Consider the following 25,808-nt stretch of genomic DNA (forward strand, 5'->3'; position numbering starts at 1 on the left):
AAGGGTGGGGCATTGGTTGGGAGAGGATACGATGGACCTTTGGAAAGGAAGTGATACCCCCTGGGAACAAGGGGGAAAATCTCCATTTAAATACGTTTTATATTTTTTTTATTATTTAGAAATAGTTTATTATACTGTTGAGAGTGTATTAGAGAGCCTTTATTTTTGTGAATTTTATATGCTCTATGCTCGGGATGTTTTGGATAGGGTTGCCCCTCCCGAGGGGTCTCGGATTTGCCCGGATGATTATGGTTGATCAGTCGGTTAAGTGGTGCACCTGGAATGTCAAGGGGAGTAATTCGCCAGTCAAAAGGAAGAAAATATTATCAAATCTTAAGAAAGAAAGAGTTGATATAGCTCTCCTACAGGAGACACATCTGTTGGATAAAGAACATTTGAAATTATGACAGGGTGGATTTGATCAGGCCTTTTTTTCTTCTTTTAGCTCAAAAAGTAGGGGAGTTGTTATTCTTGTTCGGAAGAATTTCCCTTTCAAAATCCTAAATTAGAGAAAAGACAAATCTGGACGAGCTATTCTGATTAAAGCCCTTATAAATGGAGAGGAATATGGGATTTTAAATTTGTACTGCCCCACGGCACACTCCTTTAAATTTATAACGGAAGCCTTCTCAAAATTGATGGCTCGTGGTGCCCGTCATACAATTATAGGGGGAGACTTTAATTGTATTATGGATCCGGAAATAGATAGGATTCCCTGGAGTACTGCAGGAGTATCACCCAGATCTAGACAATTGGTGGATCTGAACAAAGAATTAGGATTAGTAGATGTATGGAGATGTCTTCATCCACAGGGCAGAGATTTTTCTTTTTACTCCAATCCACATAAATGCCATACCAGAATTGATATGATTTTTGCCCCCTCGATTTTTTAAAATTCCATATCATCCTGTAAAATAGGTAGTATAGCAATTTCCGACCATACTGCTGTATATATGGAAACCAAGGCGAGGAACAATGGGACATCCCTTCGGCATTGGCGTATGGACCCCTTCCTAATGAAAGACAGTAAATTTGTAAAATACTTCTCTCAAGAATTTAAATTTTTTTTAGAAATTAATTTAGGTACGGCTAGCAACCCATCAATGATGTGGGAGACCATCAAAGCTTACGCGTGAGGTTTGATCATCTCCTACTCAGCGACCCAGAAAAAATTAAAGGGAGAACAACTGCGTCTGCTCGAAGCACGCTTAAAAGCAGCTGAAACTGCATACACTGATAGACCTTCTATTATTAAATTGCAAAGGATTACGGCCCTTAGGACAACTCTAAACACTATGCTTACCCAAACAGCTAAGAGGGAAATATTATTTGCAAAACAAAGGTTATATGAATTTGGCGACAAACCGGGTAGATACTTAGCATTTCTTGCAAAGAAAGAAAAGGCCCCTCAAACTATCACATCTATCAAAGAAAGTACGGGTATTTTGACTCATGATCATTAAAAAGATTAATGCAATCTTTAGAAAATTTTATTCTGATTTATATAAATCGCAGGATTGTGAAGACAGGACTAGGAGGATGCAATCATTTTTTAAGAATTTGATCTTTCCGGGCCTAACTCCGGAACAGGCATCGGTCTTAAATGCTCCCCTAACAGTCCAAGAAATACTTGATGCAATTAGGCAACTTCAGAGCAGTAAGGCACCTGGCCCAGATGGTTTTCAAGCTGAATTCTATAAAGAATTTACAGAATTTACAGAAATATTGGCTGGTCCACTTATGGACATGTATAACTATGCATATAGTCAGGGCTGTCTTCCGCCTTCGCTGAAAGAGGCAAATATCTCTCTTATCCTTAAAAAAGGAAAGGATCTAGAAGATTGTACGTCATACAGACCAATATCCTTGCTAAATGTAGATTTTACAATCCTTTCTAAAACGTTAACATTGAGACTAGAAAGGGTACTGCCACATATCATAAAGGAGGATCAGGCGGGGTTTATTAAGGGCCGTAGATCATCCAATAATATTAGAAGGGTTTTGAATATGATTCAAGCCTGCCATCAGGGAAAGATACCAGGAGTAGTAGTTTCATTAGACCCGGAAAAGGCATTTGATAGGGTTGAATGGTCATATTTGTTTTAAACATTGGAAAGGTGTTTACCAAATGGGTCTCAACATTGTATAGTGATCCCAAAGCAGTTGTGGTTACCAATGGATTAGGTTCGGAATGCTTCAGTGAGGGTAGGGCCTGCCGTCAGGGATGTCCTCTCTCGCCATTGTTATTTACGCTAATAATTGAACCACTAGCAGAAGCTATACGGGCTGATCCTAATATAACGGCTCCGAGGATTGGTACAGGTAAACATAAAATTACCCTGTATGCAGATGATGTTCTTCTATTCCTCAGTAATCTTCTGATGTCCATACCTCACTTAATCCAAGTTATTAATACATTTAGCGCATTCTCAGGCTAGAAAATTAATTTCTCAAAATCAGAGGCTATGCCAATGGGTGGCCTTGCTATGATACCCCACTTAGTGGATGGATCCCATTTTCCCTTTCATTGGTGCCTGGAGGGTTTCTTATATTTAGGCATTTTTATTACCCCAGTATTTGGTCAGTTATACAAGGCTAACTTTGTGCATTTACTGGAAAGGATAAGCAGGACCTCCAGCGATGGGGAGACCTTCTAATTTCCTGGCTGGGTAGAATAGCACTAATTAAAATGAATGTCCTGCCCCGTCTCCTATACCCTATGAGAATGCATCCGGTGATGCTGCCGAGGCTGGCACTACATAAATTATATGGCTGGTTGGGTTCCTTTATCTGGAATCTTAGACGGCCCCTCATTAAGCTGAAGAAGCCACAGCTTCCACAGGCAAGGGGAGGATTGGACTTCCCAGATTTTAGGAAATATCAGTTAAGTTCCTTATTAAGTTACATAGCTGATTGGGTCTTGTTTGATCCACAATCAATCTGGCTGGACATCGAAGCTTCTCAAGTAAAATGCTCACTTATTAACCTTTTATTTTCAGACAAGAGGAAATTCATTACGGATCACTGTAAAAACCCTATAATACTAAATACAATTTCAGCTTGGAATATAATGTGGCAAAATGAGGGCAATTCACATAAAACATCCCCCTATGTGCCGATAGTGGGAGCATGGGGATTCCAACCGGGGTTTACAGATGCCACTTTTAAACTCTGGAGATCCAAGGGTATCTCATGTCTAGGGAACCTTTTTGAAGATGGGGTCCTGATGTCTTTTGAACAGCTGCATCAGAAATTCGGATTACCTAATGGAGACCTCTATCGATACTTCCAAATTCGAGACTATATACAGAAGAAGACTACGTTATTAGATAGTCTTTATAAATCAGATAGAGAATGTAGAGTTCTACGACGAATGGGGGTATCCTCTATCAGTACTATTTATCATTTACTACATGATGAAGTATCGGGAGATATGGACAATCTGCTTAAAACATGGGATCAGGAATTGGGACTAGAAATAGAAACGTGGAATGACATTTGGGAAAACGCCAGAAGAATCACCAACTGTAACAGAACTCCGGCTATCCAGCTGAAGATACTTCATAGGGCCCATATAGCACCGGATCGATTGGCAAAATTTAAGGCAGGGGCATCCCCAATGTGTCCCAAATGTAAAATAGAGGTGGGCACTCTTGTACATCGTCTATGGACCTGTCATACGATCCGTAGATACTGGACTAAAGTAGCAAGTGCCCTGACAGAAATTTTAGGAACGGAAATTAAAGTGGACCCCGTATCTCTCCTTTTGGGCTTTTCGAACTTATCTTCCCTGGACATGCATGGGAAGAGACAATTTTCTATTCTCTCTTTCTGTGCAAGGAAAAATATTTTGGTAAACTGGGTGGCTGAGGGTCCCCCTAGACTTTCAAATTCGCACAGATTAATTATGGAATATATTCCCCTTGACTTCCTTACAAATATGGTGCACCGAAAGACCGAATTATTTTATAAAATATGGCAGCCCTTCTTGAATTATATGAATACAGATATTTCAGCTATCCGAACAAGGGTTTTTATTTAATTGAGATTACGAACCTGGCTGGTCCGGGGCCCCTTGGGAGTGGAATCCCGAAAGAATACGGGTTTGGTTACATTTGATGTTAACACATTCCAAGCATGTATCTCACTACCCAATGTCTATGTTATCCGCTGTTTTTTTTTCCTCTTTCTCTTATTTGAATAATGTAAGAGACTTAAATATACACTCTGGTTAGTTGTAGGTTAGATTAGTAGTTAGCTGAGTTTTGTTTTTTTTTCGGTATTTTTCTTTTGTTAAATTTTGGTTATTATATATTTAAGATTTAATTGTATATCAATGTTTGTACTTGAGAGTTTTGTTTATTTTTGTAAACTTGTAAAAATGTTAAATTTCTAATAAAAATATCTATTAAAAAAAAGGATAAAAAGGAAGGTGAGAGAGGAGGGGGAGTAGTGTTTTTGATAAGGGATAGCGTTACAGTTGTACATAGGGAGGATATTCCCAAAAATACATCCAGGGAAGTTATTTGGGTGGAACTAGGAAATAAGAAATGGATGATCACATTATTGGGATTATATTATAGACCCCCGAATAGTCAGCGGGAAATTGAGAAACAAATTTGTAAGGAGATGTCAGTTATCTGTAAGAATAATAGGGTGGTTATGGTAGGGGGATTTTAACTTTCCAAACATAAACTGGGATTGCCATTGTGTTAAGGGTCTAGATGGAAAAGAATTTATTAAAAGTGTATAAGAAAATTTTCTGAGTTAGTATATGGATACCTACTAGAGAAAGTGCAAAACTTGACCTACTCTCGGGAAATAAGGCAGAACAGGTGACTGGGGTGTCAGTGGGAGAGCACTTTGGGGCCAGCGACCATAATTCTATTAGTTTTAAAATAGTGATGGAAAAGGATAGACCAGATGTGAAAGTTGAAGTTCTAAACTGGAAGAATGCTAATTTGACAGTATTAGGCAAGAACGTTCAAAAGCTGATAGGGGGCAGATGTTCACAGGTAAAGGGACATCTGGAAAATGAGAAGCCTTCAGAAATGAGATAACAAGAGTCCAGTGATAGTATATTCCTGTTAGGAGTTAGGAGTTGCTGCTGTACAGGATGTTGGTTCAGCCACTTTTAGAATATTGCATGCAACTCTAGTCTCCTTCTATCGGAAGGATATTGTGAAACTGGAAAGAGTTCAGAAAAGACTTACAACGATGTTGCCAGGGTTGGAGGATGAGAGCTATAGGGATAGGTTTGTGGGCGGCACGGTGGCACAGTGGTTAGCACTGCTGCCTCACAGCGCCTGAGACCCGGGTTCAATTCCCGCCTCAGGCGACTGACTGTGTGGAGTTTGCACGTTCTCCCCGTGTCTGCGTGGGTTTCCTCCGGGTGCTCCGGTTTCCTCCCACAGTCCAAAAAAAGATGTGCAGGGTCAGGTGAATTGGCCATGCTAAATTGCCCGTAGTGTTAGGTAAGGGGTAAATGTAGGGGTATGGGTGGGTTTCGCTTCGGCGGGTCGGTGTGGACTTGTTGGGCCGAAGGGCCTGTTTCCACACTGTAATGTAATCTAATCTAATGTAATCTAATCTAATCTAGAATGGGCTGCAGCTGTTTTCCCTGAAGCCTTGAAGGCTGAAGGGCGACCTCATGGAGGTTTATAAAATCATGAGGGACATGGATAGGATAAATAGACAAAGTGTTTTCCCTGGGGTGGAGGAGTCCAGAACTAGAGGACATAGATTTAGGGTGAGGGGGGAAAGATATAAAAGTGACCCGAGGGGCAACTTTGTCATGCAAAGGGTGCTGTGTATATGGAATGAGCTGCTAGAGGAAGTGGTGGAGGTTGGTACAATTGCGACATTTAAAAGTTATCGAGAGGGGATATGAATAGGAAGGTTTGAGAGGGATATGGGCCAAGTGCTGGCAAATGGGACTAGATTAGGTTGGGATATCTGGTCAGAATGGACTAGTTACACCATACTGTACATCTCTATGACTCTTTGACTCTATAGATATTATTAGTTGAGATTACTAGTTTTAAACTGAATGTACCCTGACAGGATCATTCTGCCTTCAAAAATGACCTTTTAGTTGACCAAACAAGAGTCTAACTGTGCACACTGATATACCATTTTCATTTAATTGTTGTGGAATACCTCTGTAACCTTGAAAATATTTACTAAATGAACTAAAATGGACAACTATCCTTCATTATAGGAGATGCAATCTTTCCTTAAGCACTAGTAGAACTTACATAATTCAGTTTACGTTTCATTAATACCACAGACTACAGAGCTCCCATACTGTACTCATCCTGTATCTGTTTTGTGTGTGTTTGCTAAAGTCTGACTGTGAAGAGTTGACATATTTTACCTTTGCTCCTTTGTTTTCAGTATGAGCAACTTCTTTAATGCAGAAAGAAAACAGCATATAGTTACTTATCACTGGAAATATAAAAGTATTCTGACACAACTGGAAAGCCTTTCAGAACTACATAACACCTGTTCTATGATTTCATTTTATTTAATTAAGTCTGCCTTTAGTTTCCATGCATACGAAAGTTTAAACTGAAGTTATTTTGTACTTTGGTTTTATTAAAAATATTATGAGTATGCAGCATATTTTTAAAAACTAGGTAAATGTTAAATTTATAGTTAGCTTTCTAAATCTAAAATAATTACACCAGTTTACAATGTAGTTGTTGCACATTTCCAGATAATTGGAATTTAATACCAGCTTTAAACTGTGCAAATTATGGAATAGCTCAACAGAACGACAAAAATATCCAACATATTTATTAGTTTTATCATCTTAATTTCTCTGTTCCCATCAGTTATATTGCAGGGAAGCATTTAAGAAAAACAAAAGCAGAAAGATTCATCTCCTGGTTGTCCTCGGAATGATCTGTGGAAAGCAACTTGAAATTTAAGAACAGTGCAACAGCCAACTTTAGTTGCCAAGTAGTTGGAGAAAGAAAATAAGAAAAATAGCCTCTCCACAATGAAAGCAAAAAGGATTCCTTTTCCAAAATGTATTTCTGGTTCAGTAGTGCAATGTTTCTTGAAGTCAAAAAATGAAATAAAGTGACAAGACTAATACTCAAGAGTATAAAGTCCAATAGAAGTCCTGAAAGATTCAGAAATAATACGACCTTAAGACATAGGAGCAGAAAGGGGCTATTTGGCCTTTTGAGTCTGGTCCGCCATTCAATGAGAACATGGTTGTTCTGATAATTTTTGTCAATTTTTGGTTTTCCTATTATAACTCTTAGTCCATAATCTGTAAAGTTTTGAATAACTTTAACATTCTACCCTCTACAGCCCTCTAGGGTAAAGAATTCCACACATTAAGATCCTCTCAGCGAAGAAATTCCTCCTCAAATTTGCCTTAAAGCGGCAACCTCTTATTCCGATATTACGCCCGACAGTTCCAGACCTTCCCATAAAAGGACACAATCTCTTCGTATCTATCCTGTCAAGACCCCTAAGAATCTTATATGTTTCAATATGGTCACCTTTCATTCCTCTGAACACGAGTTCAGACACAATTTACTCAACTTTTACTCTTAATTAAATCCTTCCATGCCCTGGATTAACCTATCTCTGGACTCTGTCCAATGCCAGTACATCTTGCCTTAGATAAGGGGACCAAAACTGTTCACATTCTGGGTGTGGTCTAACTAATGCCTTGTATAGTTTTAGTCAAGAATTCATATTCCAATTGCTTTCCCTATTATCTGTTGAACCTGTATGCTAATCTTCTCTGATTCATGGTTGACTTCTTGCAAATCTGTCTGTGCTGCGACTTTTTGCAACCTTTTCTACCAAAATAATATTCAGCGATTTTACTCTTCCTATGAAAGTGCATAACCTCACATTTTCTTACATCTGGCAAATGTTTGCCCATTCATTCAACCTGCTTACACCCACTTTATCAACTATATCACCTTCACCACTTGTTTTCCCATTTTATTTTGCAAGAGTGCATTTTACTGCTCATGTTATAAATATTTGCTGTAAACAAATGTGGCCCCAACAGTGATCCCTACGGCACTATACCAGTTACAGGTTGCCATCTTAAAAATGTCTTCCATATCTCTCTCTGCTAATATACTAATGCTAACACCATGGGTTCCTATCTTACTAGGCAGCCTTATGTGTGGTACCCTATTGAACAGCTTTTATAAATTCAAATATAAAACATCTAGTGGTTGTCCTTCATTTATCTTGCTTGTTACTTGCTCAAAAAATTATCAAATCTGTCAGGCATGATTTCCTTTTCATGAAGCCTTGCTGACTCTGCTAGATTACATGATACATTTCAAGATGCTTGCTATTACACCTTTTCTCACAGATTCTAACATCTTCCCAATGACAGATGTTAAGGTAAGTGGCCTACATTTACCTATAGTCTTGGTCTTCTTCCCTTTATGACTAAGGATGTTATGTTGTCAGTTTTTCAGTCCTCTGGGTCATTTTCAGAAACCAAGGAATACTTGGAACATTACTACCAGTGCAGCCACAATTTCTGTAGCTACTTCCATTAATATCTATGGACGCAACCCATCATGTCCGGGGGACTTATCAGTCTTTAGCTTAATTGTCTTATACTTACATGAGATCTGGCCACTTGTTTTAATACTACTTGCCAGTTTACCTTCAAAGTTGAATGATGTTTGATGATGACATCAACACATCAGTGACTGGGGATAGGAACCAATAAGGTGGTGAATTTGGAAAAGACAAGAAACACAAGCAAAGCATCCAGAGAAGCACTAATGATACTATTGATCAAATAATATAAATAATCCAACAGAGTGAGAAACAGCTTGAATGTTGGAATAAGAATAAGGTTCAGCCATCAGATGACTGTTGTAGTATAATTATCGGCAGCCTACTTAAGTGAAATTCTTTTCTGAACACAAATTGAAAAAAACGAAGGTACGTACTTGTCCTATTCTGGGAGGATGGTTTTCACTGAACTCTCCATTTCATGAGATCCCTCACAATGGAATGGCAAAAAAAAACTTATTTAGTAAATTTCACTCCTCCAAACTAATCTTCATGCATCAGCAATCTCACTTGCCAAGGACAACCTCATACTTGAAAAAGCAGTCACAGCCCCTTCACTTGGAATCTTCAAGTGCATCTTTAGATTACTCCCCATGAAAAGTTACTATTTCAGCAGATCTAATAGCTAGTTTCAACCATATAAATATCGGCAGAATACAGAAGGAGTCTGTGATGTCAATGCATCTAAAGCAGAAGTAGAAACAAATTTAAACTTACCTCTAACCTAAACTGATACATTATATATAAAAATTGTGCAAATAAGCAGCTTTTCAAGAGCCAAAACCAGATCAACTATATACTTTTGGTATAGCAATTAACCTGAAGAAACATTTCGATGAATTCATATTCTGCCCTTCATGCGATGTAAACAACACCCATCATGTGACCGACCTCGTGTTAAATGCTTACCATGGCACCCAACGATTATTTTGTGCCAACCACTGATCCTAACACGCACTTTAACAACAGTGATGATACATGTTTAAGCTAGCAAAGATGCCGCCCACACAATAGTTCAGTTGTTACTATAATTGAATTACCATATTGAAGCACAGCTATTATCTGTAATTAAACAAATTGCTTGTATCAACTCCCCAACTGAATTTTATATTAAATTGATCTTCCACTACATGCAATACTGATGTGAAGCCTTATGACCAATCTTAATAAATTAACAGTAATTTGATTTGAATAGTAACAATGTTACAAACTGAAAGACAAATGTTTGTACTATCTTTTTAAGACTCTCAGCAATATTTACTGTAGCCAAGCTATATTCTGCAGCGTTTTGACAGTTCTGTTTTAGAAGGTCTCCATGCATGCCTGAACATATAAAATGTCAATATTTGGAGGTTGGGAAGAATTTTTGCTTCACACTGAAATGATGTTAGGTATATTTACCAAATGTCCAATGGTTCTAATGGGCTCTATGGAGTACTAAGCCAATCACATCTACGAGTGTTGTTCCACTTTGTTCTGGATTCTTATTAGTCTTAAACCCATTAATTTCATACACCTCAATTAAGTGTGTTTCATTCAAGATGGCAATGGAGTAGCAGCATAATGTATGGGCTTCTCAGCCCAGGAGCCCAGAGTTCATCTAATCCATCCATGTATCTTTTTTCTTTCTATGTTTCCATTTATTATGATACCTTGCCTTCTTCTAATGACTTTGGCAGAAGGTATCCTCTCCTGATCCAGGCCCAGTGACAAGCTGGCTTCCAGTGGCCAGAAATGGTAGCATAGGTCTGGCGCCTGACGGGATGGTCTCCGGGTGTGGTGGTCCTGTCCCAGTGTCGATGTCTTCCTCGCCAGCTTCTAGGCATTCCACCTTGGCACGGAGGTGGCTTCCAAATCTTTCAGCAACCCAGCATGGAGGTCTCATTCCAGCAAGGTGGGTGGTCTTGGCCCAGTTTTCCAGTGTAGTCTAAAGCCAGGAGCCATTAACGTAACTGTGAAGACCTTTTATTTCGTTCTTTTGATTATTTATGACTTCTGTCATTAATTTAGGCATAAGGACTTACAAAGCTTTTTGCTGTACTTTTTTGTACAAAAACATGCAACAATAAATTGCTATTTTATTCTAAGTCATCTCTCAGTCTCCTCTGTTCCAAGGAAAACCAACCTCAACTTATTCAAGTTTTCCTCATAGCTGGCAGGGACGAGTGTGGCCAACAAGGTAAAAAAAGAAATCCAAAAAACAATGAAACATTAGTGATCAAAAATAAAAATGACTGAATTTTGTGTGATGAGAAATAGTCTAATGGTTCTTTTGACTTGCATTCAATTACAAATACTTCCAGGCCATTTCAAATATTAGAATACTGGCCTTGAAAGTGAGTAGAAACATTTTTTTTAACCTTTTTAAATATTCTATTACTGTCTTGACTGTCTTTCATTGCAATTGTATAAAATCACCTAACTGGCCTTAGCATTCAATGTAATAGCTATGTGTAATACAGCAATAAGCAAAAGAATATGATCTTGTTAGATATGTAAACTATTTTCTGACGACTTCATTTTAACTTGTACCACCTTCTGAAGGGCAGTCAGAGATGGACAACAGGATTTGCCTAGCTAGCAATACCCATTTTCCACAAACATTAGGAAAATAATGCTTTAAATTTAGGGTGGCCTCAGACTACAGCGAAAATAAAACAGTAATGTAAGACCAGAGCAGCTCAATATAATTAAAGTCTGCATATTTCTCCACCAAGACACTCTCACTCAACTTTCTCTCCATCATCTCAGCTAATAATTACTGCTGGTGTCCTGACCAGTGAGCTGCCTTGGTTCCCACCGCTTGGATCTGAAACGCTGGGCAAGAGCAAAGCTCAGATTCCAGTCAGCTTGGAAGCTTCACCTCTTCCTTCACCAGGTGCTTCTGAAGTAGGCTGAACCAGAGACAAAGCAGAAGTGCTGATGTCAGAATGTGGCTCAGGCCACGAGCTACTGGAATTGCCCTCCTTCCCACAGTCAGGGCTGGAACTTGAAGTCAAATGACAGGCGTATGGTTGGTTCAGAGCAAAGTTGGTCCATTGTAATGGGGCCTCAGATTGACTGGGAAAAAACAATTGTCCTCCGCTTGTGGCAGGCAATCCCACAGCATAGCTACATCAGGAAGATGGCACAATATCGGAGGCACTCAGCAGGATTGCAGAGGTTCTGATACAGTCCTAACTTCTGTTTGATGTTATTTAAGGAAAACACTGGCTCAATACTAATTTAAGTGGATCAGAAACAATGTGACCTCAAGCAATGAGCTTTGAAGAACTTCTCATTACTCCCTTTCTCTTTCATCTTGGTGTCACACCTCAGCAGTTGCTCTTAGTTTTTCTTTTTCCAATCTGTTGTTTCTTCAGACTATTTTCTACATTAACTTCAGGCAACTTTCACTTTAAATGGAACTTTTCACACTTGCATTTGCAAAATGCTGTTTGAACGTATGATGATTAACTATTTGCAATATCCAAAAATAAGATGAAATGATTTGTCAAGCAGAAACCTCATCTCATAAACCCTGTTATTGGCAGTTTCAAATCTTTCTTCGGTCATGCAAGACTATTTCAGTTTATTAATGGAAGAGACACATCAAACAGGAAATAAAAGTCAAAATGTGATGGCAGTGTAAGATGAATGAAACAGAATGAGTATCATTCTTCAACTGTCCTCCAAATTTTTACCCTTCCTTCTCTCAATGGAAGTTCCTTTTCTGTTTCACAACCAAGATATCATTAGCCGAGACCAAGTATTTCACATTATGGGCAACATGAACAACATGCCACCACAAAGATCTCCAATAGAGTGACAACTTCAAGCAGCATGGATTCACACACTTGTTCTATCCTGAATAAGAACCTTCAGTTCTTTGACTTGTTGACTCTACAAATCTTCATGGACACCTTTGAAGATTCAATTCAAGATGATGGCAAAGTAAGATGGTTCAGAGGGAGCTCATCCACCCATCAGTTTCCTTTGCTTGTTTTTTTTTTTGCTTCTCTTTTGTTTTTCTTTCTTCTTCTCTCTTCTTTCTTCCCCTGACCACTGACTCCCTGCATTGGACTCAGTGCAGACCCAGTGGGGCAGCCTCTCGGTCAAGACAGACTCCCAGTCCAGCTGTCTCTCAGTGGGCTGTTCTTTAGCCCAGCGTGGCCTCAGTGTGAACTTCTGGTCTCAAAGTGATTGTTCGTATTGCGGTCCCACTGTGGCTATGCATTTACGAAAGACTACGTTTGAACTTTCAATTTTATCTTTTTATTTTGGACTTAAAATTAAGAAGATCGGCAATGTGTAACTTTTATCCTTAGTTTGTATGTGTTAAATGCTATACTATAACCACTGCAATACTTAACTTTTAATTTTGTTCTTACGATTCTGTACCTAGGTATAGACAATAAAATCAAAATCAAAAAATATCATGCATTTAGTATGTCAATAATTTATTCAATGTATTTCTAAATTTGTCTTGATTGAGAAACACGCAATGGTTTAATTATTACATATTTTGTAATTACTAAGTAACAGCTTTGCTCAGTTTGCCAAAGTTTGTGTAATTGTCCAAAATAAAGCATGTGTTGAAGAAATGAAGACATGCACCATTACCAAATTAGTTATTCAGGGAAAAAAAAAGTTAAAGTGCATGCTCAATCTAAAAAGTCCACTGCAAATGCAGCATGTGGAAAAGTCAAATGCTCTGGATATGCTGCAGGGGGTAACATTTTGACCATCTAAAAGGACCACAGTAAAGAAAATCTTTAAAATCTAAAATTCCCAAATAGTTTCAAACTAAGCATCAGGTGTCATTTAATTCAGACATATAATGCATAATTTATAACTGGCTATAAATGCGTGACTTTTCTACTTAAAATTTAATGAAATTTAAAGATATAACCAAAGTATTAGCATTGAAAAGATGACCACAAATTCACTTTTAACTGGATTGTTATATGATAAAACAAGCTAATGAAACTGAAGAAGAATCAGATTGAAAATTTCCAAGAATATATATATATGTCTCAATTTCTACAGATTATTTAACTAGAAAGTTGAGAGATCAGCAGTTTTTCAAATCTAGGCAGAAAAAAAAAAATCAACTTCAAAATCCTAATAGTCACTTATTTCCTGAATTACATGTGCATTTGAATGGGAAGTATTATAGTTGTTTCAGAGGAATTGGTTTGGATTTGTGGAGGCCAGAGACAGGAAAAAGAATAACTGAAGCCAGGAGCCTGAAATAGAGACATACAGTCAATTCAAAGAAAACTTTTTAAAAATCTTATTTTTCAACCATATATCCTAATTTAATTCCCTCAGTGCCAAGCTCAGTAATTCCCCCTCCTCAGTTTCACCCTCAGTGATTGAAGCTAAAGAGAAGAAATAAAACCAGTAAACAAGGTTAATCATAATTCTTTGCAAGATTTAGGTTTTAAAAGGGTTATTGAAGCCAAGCTCCCTCATTCAAGATTTGTTCTTACTCAAAATGCGAAGAATATCAATGGTATTTTTGTGTCCTAAAATCAATGACATATGCTTTCACCAACATCGCTTTTGAGCTAAAAGTAAATTATTAACTTTTTAAAACAAATTATTCAGATTACAAGTCATAGACCAAGAACACACTGTAATGGTTAGTGTAAGAATTTAGATACAGGATTTTAGAATTAACCAAGTGGAAGTTGCTTATTGCAAAACTGAAGTTGCTAATATTACATTTTTCCTGGCATGTTGAAACATAATAGATAAGGAGTGCAGTTAGGTCCTGCCAACATTTTCTTCAAATTTTCCATTTTTATAAAAGACTATCTTATCAGTTGCAAAGAGACATTTAATATTTTATCATATATACTCAAGCATTAGTCAAATTTGTTTGACCACTTTTTAAGGTTAAATTTATGGATCGACTATTATATGGATACTACTTTTGAGGGGGTGAAATTCATGCCCATCAAAATTCATACTGTATTAATAGCAGAAGCCCAAATGATCTCTAAATGAATCAAGAAAACAACGAATTACAGTAACTCTGTAAACTCGGAACAGAACGCAATGGCCGGCGAACTGGATGCCCAAAGCAGTGTTCAAACTGCCGAACAGAGCAGGATGGTCGGCTCACAATGTTGATCCGTTACTGTGAAGAACTGAGGTCAACTTTTATGAGAAATATTTGGAAAATTCCAGATTTTTTGACCAAAACTGAGAGTCGACTTTTACATGAGATTGATTACTCAAGTATATATGGCATCTCAATGTTAGTTATCAAGAATTGATATCTGTATTTTTTTTTTAATATTAGCAAATATTTTAAAAAGTACATAATGCACATATGCCAAATCTTCAGTATTTTTGCTAAGCAATAGACAAACATTTCAAACATACATATTTATACGTAGTATTTTGCTGACATGTATTTTGAAAATTAAGTTTGTTCAAAAGTTAAAAGTTCAAACTTACTGTACTCTCTGACCAGACAGAATTCCAAAGTGCTCTGACTCTCTAAGGTACGATCTAAATCTACAGCTACATTTGGTTCACTTTGCTTCTCAAGCCGATACTGATGCCCTGGAACAAAAAAAAGTCAGCAAATAATGTGAATGAGAAACTTCATGCTAATGGTGTAAAAACAGTAGATAGAAGACTTGAAAAGTTAGGGTTTATATTTTCCAACTCAACCCAATGCAAACAAATGACCAAAAATACTAAATTTCACCATGTATCAAGTTTAAAATAACAGGGACATTGAGCTTAAATTAGCATTTCTGCTATGCTATTCATTGATTTACAGTGGTTTACAGGTATCAAATTATCTATTTGAAACTTATCTCCCTTGGTTCCTGCTTCAATGTAAAAAAAGATTATTGGTCAACAGGAAATTATGGTCTTGGCTATTGTAGGGAATCTAATCATCAAAAATGAATCAAGATTCTTGTTCTGCTTTTGCTCAATTCGTATACTCAAGCCATTTTTGTGTAGAATTTCATAGTTGGTTACATAGTAACATATTTGCAAAGATTATGTCTTTTTAATTTTGTGCTTTTTAAAAACTGTGGACTGAAAGTAAAAAACTGTTTAAAATAAAGTACTTCCAAGGGTGACTGCATGTTTTGAAAGTAAGGAATTTGATAGCTATTGTGAACTGTGTGTGTAGCTGTGGATTCCAGCAATCTGCAGATGAATTGGAACACTGTTCTCTGAAGTGAAGTTGATTGGTTTGTGGACTAGGGATCAATTATCAATAAACAAAGGGTTTCCTCCTGCCAAAAACAAGATGACTGTCAGCTAGCTGAACAGCTTGGACTGAAAGGAAGACAATAGGGAGGAGAATTGGATGAGCAAAGAAACCAGGAGGTCTGCAGCAGCCAAAGAAACACTCTCTGTAATTTCTCTGCAGTCAGCCACTTTAAAACTGAAGACAGCAAGCTTATCTTTCCTTCAGCAGATGCAGAAAGTAATGACTTTTGAATTGGATAAGTCATAACTGAAACAGTCACTTTGTGCCTCTCTCTAACCAGTGGAAGCATTCCGAAAATGGAACGTCAAGGAGAAACCTTCAGATCAGCAAGAGCCAACCCAACAGATCTCGTGAACAAAGACTACAAAACTATTTTCCTAGTTTTTTTTCTCCCTTCATATGATTTTTCCCTGGCTTATGTTTGTCTGTGTGTATGTATACGGTGAGTTTATAAAGAGTTGAGTTTCAATGTGTGCAGTTGACTTAATTTAGTTTAATCGTTTACCTTTCGGTAGAATTTCATGGCCTATAACAAACAGCAATTTCTTATTAAGTATATAAACCTGATCCATTTATATACTTTCTATCAACCTGGGTCTGAAAAATCAGATAGTTTGAGTATTTCTCATATGTATTTTGAAAACTTTAACTAGACAAATCTAGGAATAATTGGGTTTGATTTCCAGCACGTTACGAAACTGAGCAGTGATGGGGTAGAGCACGGTGGCTCAATGGTTAGCACTGCTGCCTCACAGCACCAGGGAACCGGGCTCAATTCCAGCCTCAGGCGACTATCTGTGTGGAGTTTGCACGTTCTCCCAGTGCCTGCGTGAGTTTCCTCCGAGTGCTCCAGTTTCCTCCCACAATCCAAAGATGGGCAGATGAGGTGAACTGGCGATGCTAAATTGCCCATAGTGTTCAGGGATGTGTAGGTTAAGTGCATTAGTCAGGGGTAAATATAGGGGAATTGGTCTGGATGGGTTATTCTTCTCAGTGTCAGTGTGGACTTGTTGGGCCGAATGGCCTGTTTCCACACTTTACGGATTCTATGATAATGAGGACTACTAAATTCAAATTACAATTCTATTTTACTCACTCATGAAATAGTCTTCTTGCATAAAATTGTTCCCTCTGTTGGAGGTATGATTTCTTGCTGGGATATGATTTTATAATGCCAGTTGTCCTTTAGTGTTGATCACATGTGAATTTTTAGGCACTGGATTTTGGAGGACTCATTAAATGTCCAAGTTTAGACTTTCACAGCAGTAGGATGCTGAAGTGATCAGAGAAATTATTAATGGTGGTTTTCCCCTCCCAACTCAAACTACTGCGTAAATTCTAGAGTTTACATTACTAATTAATTGTTTCTCCTGCAATGTAAAGTGTGTATACATTAAATTTTTAGATTTAGATTTCAGAACAGGGGCAAATGGCCACTGATCAGTTCTGTAAAGGCTTTTTTTTGTAGAATAAGGTCCGAAAGCCAATCTGGAACAGTGAACTAAGAATACCAGTTCCAAGAAAGCTCATGATTTCAGCTGAGTGCCTGGTAGAACCTCTGTCATATAAATGGATAAAATACTTGTACTATTGGGCTTACGATAGGCAGAAAAATCACATTAAGATATTATGTTTTAACTTCATGACGGAGATTCAAAGCTTTAGTTCACAAAAAACTTAAGTTCAGTTCAGAAATGCACAATCTCTGTCCTGGCAGGAAATTAAGTTGGTTCAGGGGAACCTGTCACCTCAGTAGGAGTGGTTTTTAGTCTGTGGAATTTCCAAAACAGAAAAGTTTGGGTTCAAAATTTCAAGTTGGTAGAACATAGAAAGTTTAAGCTATTAGAACTGAGAAAGAGTCATGCCTGCAGATTCAGGGGAATCACAAAATCACCTTCACTGTTTAACAAAAGGAAATGGGGAAGGCCAATGAAGTAAAGATTTAGGAAGGAAAAGGTAAGATAGGAATAACATTTCTCCAGGATCAAGTCTCTGTAAAGGATGGAATTGGAAAACAGGTTGAAATTTGGTTTTGTGTTTATATTAAGATTTTTGTTTAAACTGTGCTCTCCCTGTATAGTTTTCTGTATGCTATGTTTTTAAACAGCATCTACCGCATTGTGTGAATATTTCAGTAACTAACAAACATGCTCGCCAACTGCAAAATTAACCCAGTATCTTACGGAGAGTCGGAATGGCTCAGTTGCCCAACACCTGAACCAAATAAGTCATCAGAGGGGGTCTTCTGTTGCACAGTGAAAATTAAGTACAATTCAGGTTCAAACTCATCAATATTTGTAAAATAAAATATAAGCATTTAGTCATAATGAACCCAAAAATGCAACCAGTCTTGTCACACATTCTGCTGTAGCCTTACACTCAGAGGATAATGCACAGAGTACGATACCTGACTGACAGCCGGTCTTAGAGCAGTGACGCTCAAAACGTGGTCAACAGAGACTTCCCTGTTTTACAAAAAATAGTGGCTAGGTCCTTATTGAGGCATGAACTAGGGAGGTGGGGAAAAGAGAGAGAGAGAGAGAGAGTGCGAGTGCACGAGTCAGAGTGAGAAAGAAGTACAGAATGCAAATATGCAGTGCACATTGGAATATCTTTCTCACCTGGAAGGATAATGCTGATTAAATGCAGAGAATGGTACAAACATAGTCAAACCTGTAGTTACCAAGTCTGGTGATGGGCATCAGGTGAGTATAGACTTGTTCAAAGAGGGTTGAGTGATTTTTAAGTATTTAAACATTAATACCTATAATTTAGCAAATATGTTTTCCTCCATGAATTATTAAAATACTCTTTACATGCAACCCTTCCATCTTATGATGAAAAAGTATAATTTAGATGGTGCAGGGGTATCCTTAACTATTAAACCATTTGAAAGGGAGTCTGATACCTTGATAAAGAAGTTTAATAATCAATGGTTAGAGTGAGACTGTTGCTTTATGTAAACAGATGTCAAGCCTTACTATGAAAGCATTGAAACTTTACCTCGACAGAAAACTTTGAAATTATCAGAATGAATATTTAAGCAAATTGTTCAGTTAATAATAATTTTTCTTCTTGGTATGCGGATTGGAATTAAGTCAACAGTAAAGGAGATGAAAATCTCCAGCCTCTGCTTCAACGAGAGGAAAATCGGCTTCACTAATCCCAATGTTTCAGTGAGCACAGATCCAAGTGGGACAAAGATGAGCAATCTCATCCATATGCCACAAACATGCTGGAATGGGGTTTAGGACCATTCGACGCAGCCATTTTGGTGCGAGCGATTTGGTACAGCCCATTTTGCTGCAGAACTATTTTGGCGCAGCTCATATTTATTCCTTTTCAGGCTTAGTTAAAAACATTAATGAAAACAATAAAAATAAAAATAATGTTTATTCTCTTTAGTAAAAATGTTAAAAAGAAAAAAAATAAAAGAAATAAGTCAATTACGAAAAATCTAAAATATGACGTTTATTCAAAATTATGGGCAGTCCCTCATAAATACTCAACATCATTCCTCTCACTAAATCTTCTTACAAGTGTTTATATTTCTTTAATTTCAATGGAATATCATGCCCTGCTACAAGATGCTCATAGTAAATGTCCTCTCTGAACTTTTCATAAACTGTCAATAAATTTCCAAATAACTGGATGTTCCACTCCAAGTTCGCATTGTAATCTCCTGTGGGCAGCTTCTGCATGATTGTTTGTTCTGTCCTCATTGTTTAAAGTTCTTTCATATAAATTCCACATTCCAACTGGAAAAAGCGATGGACGCCCATCATTAAAGAAATTCAGGGAAGGAGACGCTAGAATACAAACACTCGTAAGAAGATTTAGTGAGAGAAATGTTGTTGAGTATTTACGAGGGATTGCCCATAATTTTGAATAAAATAATTTTAGATTTTTCGTAATTAACTTATTTATTTTACTTTTTTTCTTTTTAACATTTTTACTGAAGAGAATAAACATTATTTTTAATTGCTTTCATTAATGCTTTTAACTAAGCCTGAAAAGGAATAAATATGAGCTGCGCCGAAATAGTTCTGCGCCTAAATGGGTCTGCAGCAAAATGGGCTGTGCCAAATCGCTCACGCCAAAATGGCTGTGCCGAATGGTCCCACTCCGGCTGGAGTGATAGGTAGAAAGAAGAAATCAGTGCAGAAATGGGTGCTGCTTCTTCAGGTGAGACTGAAGTGCATTGTTGGGGCAATGGGAAAGAAGTTTTATTCTACAGCAATGCTCTCCTGTTTGATAACGGTACCAGCACTGGAAAACAAGCTCCAATCTGCAGCAGGTTGATTTCAGCACAAAAATAAGTTTAAAAAAAATGTTAAAAATATTTCTCACTTCAAGCTCTATACTCTGTCACACATCCTAATTTTTCCAACTCTACGCTAGAAGAAATTGCTTCTTTAAAATTGAGCAAACATTCCTGAGAGTTGGTTTAAGAGCAAATGGATTTAAGCTATTATTTCCTAAGCAGCATTTATTTTGGCAAGCTCGACTGATTTTTTTTTAATTACTTGGGTGCAAGAAATGCAGTTATTTCTATTACAGCTACCTACATCTATTAAAAACATAAACAAAAGAGAATGTTGAAATGAGAATTCAGTGATTCAAATATTATTTTCAAATGATTTATTCAAAAAATATTTTTAAATAGGGACAATTCTTTAATTTCAGGGTTAAGTACTTAACATAAAATATTATATTTTGAGGATATTGAAATTATTTCTGATTGCTTAATTGTTTAAAAAACCCAAATACTACTCAATCTATCCAATTTATGTGTAGTCTAAGAGCGCTGCTTTAATCTTTCATGGCTACAGTAAGCTGTCTTTATACATCAATATAAATTCTGAAAAGTGACAGATCATAATCTGTAAGACACTTTAAGATATTACATGTCAACTAGGGGTTTTACCATATGTGACAGTAGGCACATTATTGCAATTGTAAAAAAAAACCTGGGTATGCATTAACATGCGAGAGCATGGAACAGACAGTCTACAGGTGCTGGGAGGCAATTTTAAAAATTCAGGCTGAAGTAAACCCCACTCTGCAGTAATTTAGATATCAGCAATTTCCAACGGGTCTTGCTTTAAAAACAAATAAGATAATTGATTATGGATATGTACAACTACCGGACACCTTTACTGTAATGAGATAACACACACGTAAAGCTGCAAATAGAAGGTAGTGGCATAGCTATAATGTCACTGGATGACCAATACAGAATCCCAAGCAAATGTCCTGAGGTCTTGAAATCGAAACCCACCATGGCAGGTAGAGAATTAGTGAACTGGTTCACTAATGTCTTTTATGGAGGGAAATCTGCCATCTTTACTTGGGTTGGCCTTTTTGTGGCTCCAGACACGTTGCAACATGAATTAATTGTAATTGCTCAATCAAGGGATGGGCAACAAATGCTGACTAGCTTGCAAAACAACATCCCATCAATTAATTAAAGAAAGCTAAAAGCATATTCCTTGTACGTAAGGGACTTTTCTCCGAGACACTCATATTTAACATGTCGATTGCAAAATGGAATATGATACTGCTGGCATCAGCTTTGCACTAATGAACTTTCTGCTTCGGCAAACAGTTTATACGATTCTCAACACAGACACAAGACTGAGATTGAACCTCAAACTTCACTGAAGAAAATTCTAAAAACATTTGACAACACAATTAATCAATTCTAATTTTTAAAACTTTCACTTTCAGTCAACAACAGAAAAAAGGTCCCTTCCAACTTCTATTTTCACTACAAAGTGTTATCATCTTGTGGTGGTGTCAGGAGCTTTATCTCTCTTTCAACTGACAACACAGACAATTCAGTTAAAATTGGAAAAGAATCCCACTTCAGTTGAGTAAATAAATAATCAATACTCATCTAAATGCAAATGAGAAACTAGCCCTGTCTGATAACAGGACAGAGATCCAATTTTCTCCAGACAGTTGGATACAACCAAATCACCATCATCCAGTCTTATACTAATGGATAAAAATTGTAACTTAACTGAGCAGATCACCAGAGATCAACTAAGTTTCAGGCTTTGGCCACTTCACATTTAACTAGGTTGGCTATCACTCACTCCATAAGCTCTTTTGGGCAACCTTTTCCAATGTGAATCATTAAATCTGGATGCAGTCATCTTGGCAACATGTTAAAAATATTACTTACAAATTCAATAGCCAAAAGGTGTAAATGTTAATGCTGGAAGTTACTCTAATGTAAGTAAATATCTCAGCAAATAAAAATAGCAAAGTGCATTCTCTGTGGAAAATGACAGGAAACAAAAGTGTCAAATTTGAGATCATATAAATTCCAGTATTTATATTTATGGAACCTAATATTAATTCCAAGAAGTCAACAAAGTTAAAATGTGGTGTGTCAATATGCTTAAAATATTGTCCCTGTCATTACACACCATTAACACAGTTTGCAAATATGATGCAATACAATATTCATTAAAAAACACAGCTGAGGGTTGCTCTTCAATTGCTCACAGACATATAGCATTTCAGCGTCAATGGTCGGTATGACAAGAAACACAGCTCTAAGATCGATCAATGGCCCTGTTCCATTTCAGGGGGGGACACATTTCAAATGCATGGGCTGATTTTTAAGTTTATGCTGTCTCACACAGCTGTTCTTGGACTCATGAACAGTCTAATTCTGGATTCAAAACAGGCATCAGATTCACCTCCTCAATACTTGTAATATGTTACCAGTAGCAGAATACCATGTACCTGCTGCTTATGGAGCAATGCTGAATTAGTGTTAAACTTGGAACAACACTCCAGTTTTCATCACCTGACTTTGATTTCCCATACTTCCATCATTTCAAACTTGGAGTGAGACTAAATTTTGTATGAGTAACTTTACTAGCTCAAGTTCGCTGGAAAAATAATTACATAAGCACAAAATCGTGCGTCAGATTTGGACTGGGCAGTACTTCAACAATGAAGTGCAAAAAAGCCATAAACTAACCCTGTACCTATGCAGCAAAGCAAGCAAAACATTTTCACTTAAATCTTGCTTTTGACTTAATTATAATTATATTAATTCAAATAATATTTCAATTCTCAATTATCATGAATGAATGAAATTTAGGAAAGAACTCCAGTGTAAATTAAGCATTTCCCTGGGGAAACACAGCTAAAATGTCCAATGGTTCAGTCCCAGTGCTGCCTGGAATCAGTGGTAGCCAAATCTATGTCAATAGATTCGCAACTGCTCTATAAAAAATTTTGCAAGGAGGCAGCAGGAGTAAAGCGTCAATGCATAATTTATTTTGACTCTAAGAAATGCATTAGACTTCAACAAGACCTCATGATTGTTCCAAAGGAGAAGTTTGGCCAGTTTATTTTCTTTCGAATTTCTAGAATATCCTGAATTTGCTTTTAATGTCCTTAGCTATCGGTGTTCCGCTTTCTGTGTTCAGTTGTATGTCATGGAAACAAAATGCAGAGTGACAGGATTTCCAGTTGTGTCACGGCTTTCTGACACCTGCTCTCGTGCAGTAAAACAACTCCACTTTAAACCAATTCCAGCTAACATTATACTGACAGTTGAAATGATCTGGGCTGAAATCCTAACTCTTGTTAAATCTAATATAATGAATATTTTTAATATACATTATATTGCCTTGGGATAGATACATTTTATGCTGTTAACACTTATACTCACTATGTTAATATCCATGGAAAAAGAAATAGTTTTCACTGCCAAATCAAATATATTCAGGATAGTCTGTTTTCCAATCTATTTCAACCATGTGTCATCTATCACTATTCAAAGTTTGGTGAAGGTTTGTAGCTCGGGTGCTCGTTGTTGTGGTTCTGTTCGCCGAGCTGGAAATCTTGTTGCAAACGTTTCGTCCCCTATCTAGGTGACATCCTCAGTGCTTGGGAGCCTCCTGTGAAGCGCTTCTGTGGTGTTTCCTCCGGCATTTATAGTGGCCTGTTCCTGCCGCTTCCGGTTGTCAGTTTCAGCTGTCCGCTGTAGTGGCCGATATATTGGGTCCAGGTCGATGTGTTTGTTGATAGAGTTTGTGGATGAGTGCCATGCTTCTAGGAATTCCCTGGCTGTTCTCTGTTTGGCTTGCCCTATAATGGTAGTGTTGTCCCAGCTATCCCTAGTAGCCACACACACAGACGACAAGCAACATGAATTCGACTGGGACAACACTACCATTATAGGGCAAGCCAAACAAAGAACAGCCAGGGAATACCTAGAAGCATGGCACTCATCCACAAACTCCATCAACAAACACATCGACCTGGACCCAATATACCGGCCACTACAGCAGACAGCTGAAACTGACAACCGGAAGCGGCAGGAACAGGCCACTATAAATGCCGGAGGAAACACCACAGAAGCGCTTCACAGGAGGCTCTCAAGCACTGAGGATGTCACCTAGACAGGGGACTAAACGTTTGCAACAAAAATTTCCAGCTTGGCGAACAGAACCACAACAACATCTATCACTATTCTAACCACATCCAACTTTGAAACTATATAGCTTATATCAAAACAAACAGCTTCCCGGAACAATTTGTTTAAAATAATGTGAACATTTGAGAGAGATTACTTTTATAAGCACAGAGCTTTTGTTTTGAAAATTAAAATAATAGGTTGAGTGCCAAGCAGTATTGTTGATTCTCTGCAAAGCAAATACAATGTTTTTTTCCTAAGGAAATTTCTTCTGGATTTTTGTAACTAAGGAGGAACATTACATGGGATCACATGTCAATAGAAAACAAACTTTGGAAAACAGAATTCCGCCTCTCTTGTGGAATGGATTTTTGGTAACCATGAACACACATTGGCTAGGCTCAACTATTAACTGTTGAAAGAATTTGACAGGACATACAAGAGATGAGGTTAAAATAACACAAATGCCTTTATTTGGGGAGTAATACAGAAATACTTCTGTCCAGCTGCCATACCAATAGCTAAACTGAGCTGCAGACAAGAAAGGCGAGGTCATGATGGCCTTTACACAAATCCAACAAATTTGAAGATATAGTAGCTGAATGCATATTGCTCTCTAATGAAGAGTGACTAAATGAAGAAAAGCAATATCTTCACATAGGACACATTCAACAAACCACCAATCGCTTCCATATGTAAATATAAATCTGGCATACATGTTTGGGTCTATTTTAGTTCAGTAACTTTGTATACAGATGTATGCACCTCAAAGCTTGCTGTTACAGTAAAAATTAGCTGGAAAAAACAAAGGAGGAAATTAACCATGAAAAACAGACTATACTTCAGCAAAGTGTTTGCATCATAATTATCCACAAGGACTACTTTTTGAGGCAATACCTTCAAACTGCAAATGTCAAACGAAGGGTGGAAAAAACAGCAAAACAACTTGTGCAGTGTTTCATTTGCTTAGTACAAAATGCATGTCTGTTTCAAAACAAATTATTACATGCTATTACTAATTGTCTGAAACTGGACAGGAAAATGGCAAATACATGCCTTTCACTCTGTTAATTGTTTAAACATCCCAAAATATCCATAGAACAAAGAACATTTCAGCACAGTACAGGCATTCAACGTTGTGCCAACCTGTGAAGCCCATCTAACCTACACTATTCCATTATCATCCAAAGGTTGATCCAATGACCATTTAAATGCCCTTAATGATGGTGAGTCCATTACTGTTGCAGGCAGGGCATTTAACACCCTTACTATTCTGAGTAAAGATCCTACCTCTGACATCTGTCCTGTATCTATCACTCCTCAATTTAAAGTTATGTTCCCTTGTGCTAGCCATCACCATCCAAAGAAAAAGGCTCTCACTGTCCACCCCATCTAATTCTCTGATCATCTTGTATGTGTCAATTAAGTCACCTTTCAACCTTCTTCTCTCTAATGAAAACAGCCTCAAGTACCTCAGCTTTTCCTCATAAGACCTTTCCTCCATGCCAGGCAACATCCTGGTAAATCTCCTCTGCACCCTTTCCAATGCTTCCACATCCT

The 25,808-nt window shown here is 37.5% G+C and overlaps 1 protein-coding gene across 8 annotated transcripts in view; it reads right to left on the minus strand.

Moving 5' to 3' along the window:
• mapkap1 (MAPK associated protein 1) overlaps window positions 1-25,808 on the minus strand; it is a 331,621-nt gene that overhangs the window by 82,262 nt on the left and 223,551 nt on the right. For 7 of the 8 annotated variants that reach the window (XM_043720206.1, XM_043720203.1, XM_043720205.1 and 4 more), the window contains one exon: window positions 15,025-15,132. In XM_043720206.1, the coding sequence (XP_043576141.1) occupies window positions 15,025-15,132 (108 nt within the window). Of the gene's footprint in view, window positions 1-13,685; window positions 13,803-15,024; window positions 15,133-25,808 lie in introns of those variants that run through there. The other variant, XM_043720207.1, reaches the window with a different exon arrangement.

This window comes from Chiloscyllium plagiosum, chromosome 30 (assembly GCF_004010195.1).
Source record: "Chiloscyllium plagiosum isolate BGI_BamShark_2017 chromosome 30, ASM401019v2, whole genome shotgun sequence".
Classification (NCBI taxonomy): Eukaryota; Metazoa; Chordata; class Chondrichthyes; order Orectolobiformes; family Hemiscylliidae; genus Chiloscyllium; species Chiloscyllium plagiosum.